We start from the raw sequence: 14,794 nt of genomic DNA, 5'->3' as shown, positions 1-14,794 counted from the left end.
TTTTTCACCAAAAATGTTTCACCTAGTGTACTTATAATATTTCACTATGTATGGATCAAATGTTGCAGTGAACTAAAATATTCTTTCGCTATTTGCTGAAATATTATTTTTATATAAGGTGAAACAACACCCGATTTAAACGATTGAAACATTTTCGATCTACTTATGAAACAATTCCGATATACTTGGTGGAACATCATGCAACATTTAAAAATAATTTAATAATAAACTAAAAATTGTTTTCGTCGGAATATATCCATGTGTGGTCTTGTTTTGAAAATTTAATTGTAATGAATTTAATGGTGCAATCAGATTATAATTTTGATAAATAATTTAAAAGAAAAAATAGTTTAAAGTGGTTATGTACGCATGCTGTGACTGAAGTCAGTGCCCAATCGGTAGTCTCCTCCCCCCGAGAAAGTTGCATATCTACCATTGCAAAAGATTGGATTCGCTAGAATACCATCACTTAAGTTGGCTTCAAAAAAATGCCACACTCAACAAAGACGGATTCGCTGAAATATCATCGTAGACGATATTGTCCCTGGATCCTCTTCTTCCTCCTTCGAGCGCAAGAAAGCTCGCCGGCGACGATCGCACGCCATGGCGAGCAACAAGGTGGAGCCGTGGAGGTGGTACAACTGTTGTCTCCCAAGATCCACACCATTCCCATCCCCAAATAAAGCAAGCAGCCCCACACCATTCCCATCCGCAAATAAAGCAGAGCACTGGTGGTGGCTCCGACGAGCTAGCGCGTGATGTGAGTGCGCGGGCGGCGGCGGGGGATCCTTGACGCGATGACGCGAGCACCAGGCTTCTGCAGCAATGGTTCCTTAGTATGATGATGTGAGTAGTAGGCCCCGGCGGTTGCTCGACGCGAGCAATAGGCGAAGGCGCTGGTAGCGGCTGGTCAGCGCGACGAGCATCAGGTGGCGGCGGTGGCGATTCCTGTATGCAATAAAACGAGCAACAAGCGTAGGCGGCCGTTCCTCGTTGGGGCATCATAGAAGGTAACCGGAGGAAAAGTTTTGCATCATCCGGCTGAATTGATTTTTTTGTCATCCCTGAGATTGATTCCTCTTTCGCTGGAATCAATTTCCATTGATTCATGCCATGTAATTTGCATTCATCACTGCTGATTGAGACGGTGACAACTTGGATGATTTTGCCATTTTTTTCATTGCTGGTGCGGTGGTGCCCACGACGTGCAGTCGTTGCCGTCGAGCTTCTTCGGCGCACGAAGGAGAAAGAAGAGGAGCTAGGGGCAATATTATCTAGAAGGGCATTCCAGCGAAGTTATTTGTATTGAGTGTGGTATTTTTTCGAAGTCCACTTAAGTGATGGTATTATAGCGAAACCAATCTTTTGTGATGGTAGATATGCAATTTTCTCCCTCGCCTGGTATCGCTGCTGCTCTGGTTGTCTCTCGTCCTGAGTCTCCGACTGAGCGCCTCCAATCTCAACAGCCACCTCCCACCTGTTCCGGCTCCGGCTAGACCTCGCCGCCGGCGATCCCCAGCCTCAGCGCATCCAACCGACGGAAGAACACAAGGCGCCGCACCGCACCGCAGCGATGACGCTGATCACCCTCATCCGCGACTACATCGATCGCATGCTCCACGACATCCCCGGGATGAAGGTCCTCGTCCTCGACCCCGATACCGTATGCGCTCCCTCGAACCCTAGCCTCTTCTCCCCTGCGGGGATGGGATCCGATCACCCCCTGACCAGATCCGTGCTGTTCGTTCCAGGTGGGGATGGTAAGCGTGGTGTACAGCCAGTCAGATCTCCTCCGGAAGGAGGTGTTCCTCGTGGAGACGGTCGACAACGCCTCCAGCTCCAGGGAGTCCATGGCGCACCTCAAGGCCGTCTACTTCCTCCGCCCCTCCTCCGATAACGTCCAGAAGCTCCGCCGGCATCTCGCCGCCCCGCGTTTCGCCGAGTACCACCTCTGTGCGTAATCCCCCTACATTTACCCGTACCTATATGTTTTTTTTGAGTGAAATACATGGCTGGTCCCTTGAGTGGTGTCACTTAGTTTCATGAACTTGACAATTGTACGTTTAGATCCGTGAACTTGGTTTAATGTACCACCCTGGTCCAAACATCTTTTGACTACGTTTGACCGCCAACGTGGTATGCCACTTAGGCAACACTTTTGCTCTCAGCCCCCTCCACATCACAACATGTCGCATATATCTCCTTGTAGCTATATAGACACCAGAATCCCAAAAAAAAACCTCAAATCGTTCTTCCCTCTCATTCTTCTCCCTGCATGTACAGAAAATGTGGTCCCGATTAGCAATTGCCGTTGCTCTGCGCTCCAAAATGACCTTATCCTTGCACAACGGGCACTTAATCAACAACACCTTCTTCCGGCGACTTCAAGACAAGGACAAGCTTGGAGAATCCATGGGGATACCTAGCGTGCAAGCCGCATTGAGCTACCTCCCGCTGCTAATCCAACCGCACTGTGCCACCGCTAACCCCGCTGCACTGCGCTGTCTCCTGCCGCTAATCTCACCGCCGAGGCCGCCACAACTGCTACCTCTCAGCCTCCTTCTGCTAACCTCACCGTCGAAACCCTAGCTGATTTAGGGATATTTTGGGGGATTTGGGTTGAAACGCACTGGTCAGGGCAAGTTATGTGTGAACGTATATGTGGAGGGGGCTAAGCACAAAAGTGTTGTATACGTGGCATGCCACATTGGCGGTCAAACATGGTCAAAGGATGATTGGACCGGGAGTGGTACATTAAACCAAATTCACGGATCTAAACGTGCAATTTTCAAGTTCACGGACCTAAGTGACACCACCCTACAAATTTAAGGACCGGCCATGTATTTCACTCTTTTTTTTTCTTTCTTGCATTTCTGTGCGTAATCACCCTCTTGCTTGATTTCTTGTATGAGTTTCTTAAGACTTAAGTTAGGTTGAGAGGTGCAGACAATTTGGTAGACAGACTAGTTGTTACGTGATCAAACCCAACTTGACCACCACCTCCTCTTCGCTGGTTGAAACTCTGCTAATTGAATCTTAGATGCTTTTGTGTGGTCATTCTCCAAGTTATGTGCGTGTAGGTGTTAGGATTTCATAATCTCTAGTTTCATTCTATGTTGGGGTTTAATGGTGTGCAAATGTAATGTTTTGTGTAGTGTTTTTTTTTTATTTGTTTGTTGATTGATTGTCTGCAGTCTTCTCCAATGTATTGAAGATTCCACAGATTCAGGTGCTCGCAGATTCCGATGAGCAGGAGGTTGTGCAGCAAGTTCAGGTATATGATATATATGGTATTATATGCTTATTGCAACGAACTTTTTGTGAGTAGAGTGAGGAGATGGGATTTTTATATTAATGTTTTGCTCTCTTATTCCAGGAGTTCTATGCTGATTTTTGTGCCATCGACCCTTACCATTTCACGCTGAACATACGCAATAACCACGTCTACATGCTTCCAATGGTGGTGGATCCTCCTGGTATGCAGAGTTTCTGTGATCGGGCTGTTGATGGCATTGCTTCTGTCTTCCTGGCTCTCAAGCGCCGTCCTGTTATTAGATACCAAAGGACATCTGATGTTGCAAAAAGGATTGCACAAGAAACTGCGGTGAGTCTATTGCCCCTGTAAAATATGTCTATTTGGATCCTATGAACATATAAATTGATACTGATAACTTTTTTATATTGTGTTTATTTTTAGAGAGAATTGTATGCATGCCAGACTAAAAAAAATATTTGGAATGCCACTCTAAACCTTAAACATTTCTGTTTTGTTACTTCGGCATATTTTTTGGTGTTAACTCAAAAAATAGGTACAATGTCCCTTGACACAATGTCAATTATTCCCTGGCATTTAAACACAATCTTCTCTTTCTATCTCTCATCTCATGACTAGCTGTTCTTAGCTGCTTTCTATGGCACAATCCTGGAGCACTTCCAGCCTCCTGATTGAATTTTCATCAGTCGCTAGGCTTATCTTCTACTACCTCCGTCTTGAAATATAAGGGATCTTGGCAACGGACGCGGACAAGCTTGTCCAGGTGCGTTGCCAAAATCCCTTATATTTTGGGAGGTAGTAGTTACAAAGTTATCTTTAGAGATCATTTGTTAGGCCAGCTTCTCCTATAAAGAACGTACATCACCCACTTTGGAAATCATGCAGTCTTTACAAAATACTTCTACCTGTCCCTCATGTCAGCAATTCTTCCTGCCTAATCTCTCTTCTACCTGCCTCCTGTTCCCATTCATTTTACTATCAAATTCTTATGTCCTACCCAGGTACTCTTCTAGACTTCTACTATCCAAGCGCATAACACCAACTTATTATGCCTAATTAGATAAGTTATCCAAAATGTTCCAATAATAAGGATCATATTCTATCAGTCAAACTGCTAACTATTCAAAATAGCCACTAATATCGAACTTGCCCTGAATCACTTACATTCTGGGTCCTGCAGAGATTGATGTATGAGCAGGAAAGTGGCTTGTTTGATTTTAGACGAACTGAGAACTCTTCCTTGTTGCTGGTGATTGACAGAAGGGATGATCCTGTTACCCCGTTACTTAACCAATGGACATATCAGGTATCATAAAGGAAATAAACACCGTTATTTTTCATATTTCAGTTGTACCTGTGTTAACTTTCTTGCAATTTTGCATACACAGGCAATGGTTCATGAACTTATTGGAATTGAGAACAATAAAGTTGATCTAAGGGAATATCCTAATGTCCCTAAAGACCAGAAGGTCTATCAAAATGTTGAATTTATGTTCATATTGTGATAACATGCATCTTTTTTTGAATGTTGATCCATCTGAAACATACTTACACAGGAGGTGGTTCTATCATCAGTTCAGGATGAATTTTTTAGGGCTAACATGTTCGAGAATTTTGGTGATCTTGGTATGAATATCAAAAGAATGGTAGATGACTTTCAACATCTTTCGAAGACCAGCCAGAATATTCAGAGCATAAGTAAGAAACTTTTGCCTTTCTTGTTTCCTACGAAAGAAAGGAAAAAACAATTATGTCACTGGAAAGTAGGCAGTGCAGATTTGCCTTTGCTGTCACTGACATGTAGTCCCAGGACTCATGTGAGTCACACATACAATGGAGAATAAGTGAATCCCCCTGAAAGTAATGTTTAAGCTAGCCACCCTTCTTTATATTGTTACATTTGGCAACCTCATGCTTCCAATTTTTACTTTTCACTAGCATTCGTAATACATACTTACATATGTTTATTTTGGACCACTTCAGCTAATTTTGTTTCTCTTGCCAATGCTGCTAAAATTCCATTTCTTATCATGTTAGGTTTTGGTTCTGTATATTTTTGTGTATATGTGATGTGCATAGTTGGGGTAAGGGCCTTTAGACCTATTCGAGGTGTCGTTGGACCCAAGTAGCGCAATGGTGCCGTTGAGGCTGCCGTGCCACAAGGGCAGGGAAGAAGAGGAAGAGTCTAAAGCCTAGTGGCTCCGTTTGATATAGATTATTGCAGCAGATTATCGATTTAATTATAGGGATACATTAAATATAATAAGAAATAAACTTAACAAATAGCTCAAAACAAGTGGTCCAAGCGATGAAATAGAAGAAAGTTTTTTTTTTTTTTGAGAACGTATTTTTCGAAGCATGGAGCAAATAACCCACTTCAGTAATCTGGTGAATAAGTTCAATAGAACATGGAGTTCATTTCTTGCTTAAGATACTATCCCATCCTCATGGGATGAGTGATGACTTGACTCTTAAGAAACATATCACTGAGATTAAGGAAATAGCTAAGTAAATCTCATCCTATCTAGTTTAAACACCTGCCTGTGCCATGTACAGTACCACGCGTGAACAGTAGCCTCGTGTGTACTGTTTACGGTGGAGTACCACTAGCCCTAGGGAGGCTGATTGCTCTTTTGTCCCTAATGGGCTGCACATGCAGTATAAGTACATATCTCTGAGCAGTGGCGGAGCCAGGGCCAGTTGCCTGGGCTCCGCCGGCTGCACGTAGCCATTCCCCAGTAGATTACACCTAATTTCCTTGCTAATCGTCTTTCTTAGTCACCGTATGAACTGAAGCAGCAGCAATATATATAGTTTACATACTTAATTAACGTGCTTAGCGCAAACTAGCAAAGCAAATTCTTACAAAATGATATATGGATTTGAATAGAATTGTGTGGACTATATTTGTTGTTAGGCTTGCCCAGGCTCATAAAAATTTCTGGATCCACCACTGTCCCTGAGTGAGTATTGACCTTTATGTGTTCTTTCCTATTTTTGTATTTTATGTCTTTCACCAATTTAGATTTTAAAAAGTAAATTTCACAAAATCCCAGGTATTATGGTTAAGGTTGTATAAAATCTATGTACCACATACCAAAACCTATGTGGTTTTGTGCAACATGAACCATAATTAATACCTAGGGTTCCGTGATATTTAATTGATTTTAATGCATGTGCATTGTTGTCATGGCAAGCTGATGACCGTGATTGGGCTGTGTGCACTTGGATTGAAGTGTTGAATGGGTTGCTGACGATGCTTGCAAGCTGGTCCTAGGAAGAAGCATTCATGAGTAGGCCTGCTAATGGTTTGGGTAGGAATGGGTTTATGCGTCAATTTTAAATTTTTGCTGGGGTGGTTTGGGTGAAGCTGGAAATTGTTTGGTAGTGGTTTTGTCTTGGTCGCTAATTTTCAGGCCCAATACAGTTTCATAAATCCATGGGGACATGTGGTTTCAGGTTGGCAGCCTTGATCAGACTCCTGGACCTTGCTGCCATCCTCCTGGGGATTTTGTTGTCCTGAGTTATCAGTATCACTTGTGGTTACGGGCCTCCATCGCTGATTTTGTGCCCCTAGACAGCTTAGAGGGAGAGGGAGGGAGAACTCCAAATCCACTTCTTCTCCATCTATGTCGACCACTGGAGCCCGCCTGCCGGCACTTCTGGGCCCAATGCACCGCTGTTGCTGTCTTATCCACCTGTGCCTTCACCATTGGTGGCCCTGTTGGCTTGGCTTCCTAACTCATACTCATTAGACACTGCCAACACGATTTGGTTCCAAATTCCACCGACATCCTTGGGCAGTGCCCCAACAGGTAGGGGCTCGCTGTCGTCCTTGACCAGTCGATATAGAGCTGCCACTCACAGTTGACGTTGCTGCTGCTGGTTTCCCTCTATCGCCATAGACAGTTCTTGTCCTCCTTTCCACCTCAGCAGCAGTGGCTGGATCTGGTTGTCTTGCACGTGGTGGCGAGACCATGGCCGATGGTCACAGATCAGGTTATTGGTGGCAAATGGGCCAAATGGCCAAATGGGCTGAGTGTTTAAGGTGGATTTAGAGTGAGCTGAAATGGTCTGGGAAAGTGGATTCTAAACTCATATAGGAGGAAAATGGGCTGGTTCAGTTTGGGCTCAGGTGGAAAATGGGTTGGTCTAGTCTGGATCCTGAGAATCAGTCAATGGTTGGGGTCGTTTGGACTACTGTAGCTAAGTTGTGTTTTGGGTGGGGATCCAGGTGAGTTTCAAACACCATTAACCTATTATAACTGGATTTGAACATCCTACAAGGCAATTGCTAATTGAGTTAACATATCACCTATGAATATGGCGACCAAAATGAGGGGAATTAAAGGGCCGGTGGGGGGGGGTGTTAAATAAAAGGGTGAAATTTACTCTCACAAAACTACATATACCTTTACGAAACTGTCACAAAACAACAGATTTAGGACCAAACTTACCAAAGAATTATGGATTTAAGATGGAAGATCACCAAACTACAGATTTAGTAATAAAATTATCACAAAACTACATGTTCTGCATCATGTTAAATACAAAACTACAACATTTAGTTTTGTGATAACTCTAATATTATATCTATAGTTTTGTGATTGGCCTTAAATCTGTAGTTTTGAGATACGACGTCTTAAATATGTAGTTTTGTGATAATTTGGTCAAAGTACCTGTAGTAAATATTATGTTACCAGCCTGCCATTTTTGTTTGATGGTGGTGTTCATCTCTAAAAGTCTGATTTACTAATGGTTTTAGGTGATATGTCAAAATTTCTGAGCAACTACCCTGAATATCGGAAGACTCATGGAAATGTAACGAAGCATGTTGCTTTGGTCAGTGAGATGAGCAGAATTGTGGAGGAAAGGAAGATTATGCTAATTTCCCAGACGGAGCAAGAGTTAGCATGTACAAGTGGACAAGCAGCTGCTTTCGAGGTATTGGTATAATGAACATGAAATATATCATGGTGCCGTGGACACATTGTTCTTATAAAATATCATATATGTTCAATATCCTCACCACCAAAGATATTCCCTCCCGAGGTTTTTCATTTTCAATCAAATTTATCTGCTGCTAGAGTTCACTTAAGTTCTTTATTTATGCCAGTGCAATTTCCAAAATGGGAATTACACCTATACCATAGTTCTTTAGCTTATACACACTAAAAAACTGTGGCACGGATGATCTTCCAAAATATATTTACAACTTGACTCATGCTTTTTTTTTTATTATCAAAAGACAGTGGGGGAGGCACCCACGGTATATATTATAAAAGAATAAAGTATTTACAGGGAAGACAAAAAGAGTGGAAAGAAAAAGACTAAAGACTTAAATTACAGCTGATCAATCCATGATTGAACTAAAGGCCTGTTAATCTCTTTGAGTCTAATTAAATGTAGACTCAATTGACTCATGCTTTTGGATTGAATATCTTATTGAATGGGCTGTGTGCATTGGAAAATGTGTTGTTTTCTACATAGCTTAAGAGTTATGCAGCTTTCTTTGCTTTATTTGCCACCATTAGCTGCATGAATCAAAGCAGCACGTCCCCTTACAGTTTTTCATCTGTCCTTACATCACCTCTCATTGTTTATCTCATCTGATTTGATGCTAGTAAAATGTATAAGTGGTCTGTTCCACGTTTTTGGTTCACCTGTTGATTTTCTGCAGGCTGTCACTTCCTTGCTAAACAATGAAAGTGTGTCTGATATTGATCGTTTACGGTTAGTATTGCTCTATGCTTTGAGGTATGAAAAGGAGAGTCCGGTTCAGTTGATGCAGCTTTTCAATAAATTGGCTTCTCGTTCTGCTAAATACAAGTCAGGGGTATGAACCTTTAACTAGTGACAGATCATGTTCTTATCTAAGCGTTCTTCTATTTTATATGTTGTTTTGATGTTCATCTTCTTTGTAATTATTTTTAGTGGAAGGTTTTTGCTTTCACAGTTTGAACCATAAACAATTGCAGTCTTGACATCACTGTTACGTGCCTTCAGCACATAGTAACTATCTCTTTTGTGCAAATCATGGACTTCCCTTGTTGTGAACTATGAGGTCTTCTAAAAAGCATCCTTGATTTCATTTGATGTACTGGGAGCACTGATTCACTGTTTGATAAGTCTACTGCCTTGGCTTGAATATTTTAAAAATTAGACTACAATTTATTTGGAATCCTAGTGTTTTTAACCAGGTTTAGTTATCATTTTTTTCTTTGGTTACTAAGTACTCCCTTCATCCCAAAATATAGCAACTTCTAGCATTCAAAATTTGTCCCAGAATATAATAAACTTCTCCACCTACTAGCTCATCTGAACCAATCACAACCATCTCATTTAATTTCTCCACCCACTTCTTCTCAACCAATCACCCTTTTCCAATTTAATTCTATCTACTTCCTTAATACCTGTGGCTAACTCCAGAAATTCTTATATTTTTTGACCGAGGGAGTATTTTGCTACCAGTTTTGAACAAAATAGGTAATATATTTTACTAAGTTTTTGAGCAGGCTTTCCACTTGGTACACTATGTGAATTAAACTTGTCGTGCTAGTGTAAAATGGACACAGGGGCCTCTTCAGGTGGCTGCCTGTTATTATCGGAGACAAAATACCTAGCCATATTGTACTGATGGTTTTTGACTGATGACTTATTCTAATTTTGCATGCAGCTGGTTCAATTCCTCCTCAAACAGGCTGGTGTTGATAAGAGAACAGGTGACTTATATGGGAACCGTGATCTATTAAATATTGCTCGCAACATGGCTCGTGGACTCAAGGTTAGACAAAAAAGTCTTCCTTCGCACTTGTGGTACATGTAATGTGGCTTATTTCTTATGCACTTATTGGTTGCAGGGCGTTGAGAATGTATACACCCAACATCAGCCTCTTCTCTTTCAGACCATGGAAGGAATTGTAAAGGCACGATTACGAGATGCTGATTATCCGCTTGTTGGCAATCATTTCCAGCAGAACAGGTTAGTCCTAGGATATGCACGATTGTGAAACTAAATTCTTTAATCAGACTTTGTTTTACTGAATGGACTTGAATCCTGCCACCCTGAAGTAACATTTTATTTTCCGTTCAATTTTCTGAATTCTGATCCACATTCTTTTGTTGTCAGCATGGTTTACTTCTAAATGTGGAGTAATTTTTAGGAGTACTGGCTGATTGATACTCTCCTCACAGGCCTCAAGATGTTGTGCTGTTCATTGTTGGAGGGACGACTTACGAGGAAGCAAGATCAGTAGCCCTTTACAATGCAGCAAATCCTGGAGTTCGGTTCTTTCTTGGTGGTTCAGTGGTTCTAAATTCAAAGAGGTATATTCATTGCAATTCTTCCCATTTGCATAGAGTGGGATATGTTGCATCAGTTTTTGCTGATTTGATATTGTGCAATAACTCTGAATTGATTTTTAACATCTGGTTTCACCGTCAAATTGCAGATTTCTTGATGACTTAGGAGAGGCACAGAGAATATCGAAATCGAGCAGTCTAGTATGAGCAGGCTCTTAGCTTCTACAGCTTGAAACTTGGCAGTCTGACAATTGAAACTTGTGGTGTTTTTGCATAGAGAATCAACTTCGTGGTAAATTTTGTAATGCACAGCTTTAGATTCATAGTGCAACACACCATACGGAATAAAATTGTTCACAGTTCACCTAAAAACACATTTTTTGTGGTTTGCAATTATTGCTGCATATAGGGCGCTCCGGGTGAAATTAATATTTAACGCAGTTTAGTTCAATGTCCTGGGAGAATCAACATTCAAGTCGCGCATTTTGTTGATATTTTGTCAAATTTTAGCATTTTGTTGTCCAGAACCAACTTAATTATCTATTACTCTAATAGTCTTATGACCAGATATATAGTGGCTAATGTGGTAAATTTTAGCTGTCTTTAGATGTGAAAAAAAATTGCCTCACTTATATAGCAACGTATCAGGTGAACTCAGCCGTGCACACATGCACACGCTAGAACAATCCAACTTTCGAAAGAAGTATAAACAGTGCTCAAAATTGAAATTTCATCAGCGAACAGACAAATATCAAAAGAGTGAAATTGTACACGTAATGCTGCCAATTGATAGCATGCATGTGCCATCTTGAATCGTCGATGGAATTTGACATACCTAGAAAAGGTAGTAGAAGATGATGAGGTCCTGGATGGCTGGATGTTCTTGTTGGGAAAGACGCAGTGGCTGGATGGTGAGCTTCCCCGAAGTGGCCAAGAAAAAAGGCTGGTCTCTCGGCCTTTTACACCCCAACCGAGTGAGGCCTCAAAGGGTACTTGGATAATTGACAAACATAATAGTTGAACTAGCAAGCAATAATGCTCCTGCGTTGCACTGGGAAAAAAGGTTGATGGAAGAGAGAAAGAGAGTGCATTGTCAATAAAAGCAGAGCAAGGCAGCTATGTGAAAAGTGAAAGATAACGAAAACAAAATACGCACAGATGACCAAGATAGAAAGTGTGTACGGTGACGATTGAAAAAATGTATGAATTTTTAAAGTAGATAATCCCTCCTAATATATGACACCGTTGGCTTTTTATATATATTCGACCCTTTTGTTTTATTTAAAAAATATGTAATTTCCATTTATTTTGTTATAAATTTATATAACGATGTCATATATTAAAACCGGGGAGGGAGTATTAAAACCAGGGAGAGTATGTTTCAATATATAAGAATATACAGGGATATGGAAGAGATAGATATTTAACCCTTCCATACCAGAAGCCACGACATTACTACCAAAACGATTTGTTTTTCCTGACGGACTACAAAACCTTGCTCAAAAAATTAAAATGAAACCCTAAACATCTAGCCCTGCCAGTAAAAACCGATTTTTACAGATTCTTATTGACGGGGTTTCAAGAGCGCCACTTGTAAAAATAGAGGTATTTTTACGAGTGACGCTCTTTAAGACTCCACGTAAAAATTCGGGGTTTAAGCCAGAAAAGAAAATCGTCGAAGGCAATGCACAAACTATCTCAACACCCTTCCTTTTTTTCTCACAACTCCCACCTACCTCTCCCTCGTACTCAGATCTAGCTCTCCTCTCCACCACTCCCTCAACCTCTCCTCCCTCTCTCGGTTCGACGGAAGGGGTGACGGTAGCAACAAGGGGAGCCGTGGGCAGAGTTCCTCCAACAGCTAGCGGCGGTGGAGCTTGGGTCGCAGGCAGCGGTACCGAAGACATAGCTCGGGCGGTGGGGGTCAAGCCACAGGAGGTGGAGTTCAGTCGCGGGCTGCGGGCTGCGGGGCGGCATATCTGGTGTCGGTTCGGGGCGGGGGCGGTGGATCCGATGGCGATGGTGACCTAGGGTGCAAATCCGATAGCCAATGCCATCGTATATGCATGTATCGTGTATAATAAGGATGGGTAAATTTCATAATAGGCTCATCAATTATCCTAATCCAATACATCAATCAATTATTCCGTATACGCATCAACTAAACATCGAATGCAAGACTTGAAGCCCATCAAGTGTACAAAGAAATTAGCTGGCCGAACGATCTATTCATCGAGGCGATTGGAAAAGGAAGGAGATGGATGGAAAACATGATAATAGTGGCACGGTTTCAATTTTATAAAATTTCTAGTGGCACGGCTACGAATATATGAATTGTAATAGAAAAAATATATAAACTAAAATTGTACCAAATATATAAACTTTAGATGATTAGGGTTTAGTTTTTCATGATATAAGCCCTTTAAGAAAACATATTCTTCACATAGATTGTTCGAAAATAGATTTTTTATCTACATGCTTTAACACACTAAGATTTTCTGGAAGAATTCTCTCATATTGAAATGATTCTAGTGATATAACATCCATTATCTACATGACTACATGTTTTCACTTGTCCATCGTCATTTTGCCATATTGACTGCGATCGAGAAGAAAAGAAAAGGCGAGAAAGTTAATTCAAGATATAGAGCTAGCATGGATGGTATAATGGTCGAGTAAAGCGATGGAGTAAAAGAAAAGAGGGTGGTCGCTCAATGGTGCTTGGATATCGCGACATTCCAAACCTTAGGTAGAGAGGCAAGAGAGGAGTAGAGGGCCGAGTAGAACACAATCAGAATTAAACGTGGAAACAACGATGAATCAAATCCTACGTGTCTCAAATTGGAATATAGTTTTACATCAAAACTTGACATGAACTGTGTGTCGCGTGGGAACACGGTCTTGTCGAGACAATCAAATCTAATCAACCCAAACTTTGACAATAGAAGGCCTTAAACTGTAAGCATGAGTTTCGAGACGGTGAAGAATGCTGCCTAATGGCATGAGGAATGGAGACCAGAACACTCGTTGCTTAGAGAGATACTACTCTACAATGCAGAGTTGCTTTGGATGGGACATGATGATTTAGCATTTTAGCCCTTTGTATTTTTTAAATCAGTCTATAAACTTTACTAAAATATGCTCTTCCTAAATAAAAATGCAAAATAGCTCTAGCATTAGAAAAATTTACATTCATAGCCTTGGCCCACCTCTAAGCCACACAGGACATTATCCCAGTCTCCAGCTACCCTTCCTTCCAGATGCATGCATCCCAACTTCCCCAAATATACAAGTTCCTGGTTCGAAAAAGAAAAGAAAAAACTAGGCCCCCACAAATCGATGCCGCATCTCTCCGTCCGCTCCCAGAAATCAACGCCACCACTGCTGACCCCCCCAACCTCCCCACCAGCGGCTTTCCCCTCGACCTCCCCCACCCCCAACCCTACCGGCAGCGCCGGTGCTCCCGCTCCCTCTCCCCCTCCGCCACGGCCCACGGCGCCCTCGCATGGGCCTTCCCCGGCGAGCGGCACCTCAGCCACGGTGCCCTCCCCACGCACCGGCGGCTTTCCCCCTCCCTTCTCCCACCCCCACCGGCAGTGTCGCTGCTCCCGCTGCCATGGCTCACGGCGCCCTCGCAACGGCGCCTTCCCTGGCAAGCAGCGCCCTACCCTTGGTGGTTAGCGCCTCAGCCGCCGCGCCCTCTACTCGGCTAGCAGAGCTCCTTCCCTGGTGGGTGGCGTCCTCTCCTCAGCTGCTTCACCCTCTTCTCCGGAAGCGGCTTGGTGGTAGCACCCTCCTTGTGGCACATGGCGGTGCGCCCGCCAAGCCGCCATGGCCTTAGGGAAGCGGTGTGCTTGGCCTCTGATGAGCAGTGACCTGGGTGATTTAGTTGTTTTATAATTTTTGGGGATGATTTTTGTTAGAAGTACAGATATGTTAGTTATAGATAAGAGTCAAATACAAATATAGAGATAAGATATATCCTAGAGATAAAATAGAGTCCTAAAGATAGAATCCTAGAGATAAATCTACTCTTACTTGTATTGTACTCCAAGCATCCTTCGTGATGCCACCCATCATCCTTCGTGATGCCCTAGCGAGATGAGATGAATCCGTAAGCTCTCCTTGGGCAACACATTAGCTAGCTATCCTCTCCTATCATCTATATATTAGATTATCCACCGATCTCATTAGATATATTTTCCATTAATTAGTAAT

At 42.2% G+C, this 14,794-nt stretch overlaps 1 protein-coding gene across 2 annotated transcripts; it reads left to right on the top strand.

Moving 5' to 3' along the window:
• The first annotated feature begins 1,375 nt into the window (after positions 1-1,375).
• Positions 1,376-10,948, top strand: LOC4329228 (vacuolar protein sorting-associated protein 45 homolog). Of its 2 annotated transcripts, none has more exons than XR_001543631.3 (13): positions 1,376-1,663; positions 1,752-1,953; positions 3,195-3,274; positions 3,377-3,604; positions 4,455-4,580; positions 4,663-4,743; positions 4,831-4,972; positions 8,040-8,218; positions 8,955-9,110; positions 9,951-10,058; positions 10,135-10,256; positions 10,404-10,600; positions 10,726-10,948. XR_001543631.3 is itself a non-coding variant. In XM_015770934.3 (13 exons), exons 1-13 carry the CDS (start codon positions 1,574-1,576, stop codon positions 10,781-10,783), a joined length of 1,704 nt encoding a protein of 567 aa, XP_015626420.1. In that variant the 5' UTR covers positions 1,376-1,573; the 3' UTR covers positions 10,784-10,948. The 2 variants fall into 2 exon arrangements, 1 of the variants encoding a protein (XP_015626420.1); XM_015770934.3 differs by having other exon boundaries at positions 10,469-10,600.
• The last annotated feature ends 3,846 nt before the right edge of the window (positions 10,949-14,794 follow it).

Source organism: Oryza sativa, chromosome 2 (genome assembly GCF_034140825.1).
Source record: "Oryza sativa Japonica Group chromosome 2, ASM3414082v1".
Classification (NCBI taxonomy): Eukaryota; Viridiplantae; Streptophyta; class Magnoliopsida; order Poales; family Poaceae; genus Oryza; species Oryza sativa.
Note: the sequence above shows the minus strand (reverse complement) of the source record. Positions and strands in the feature narration are given on the sequence as shown.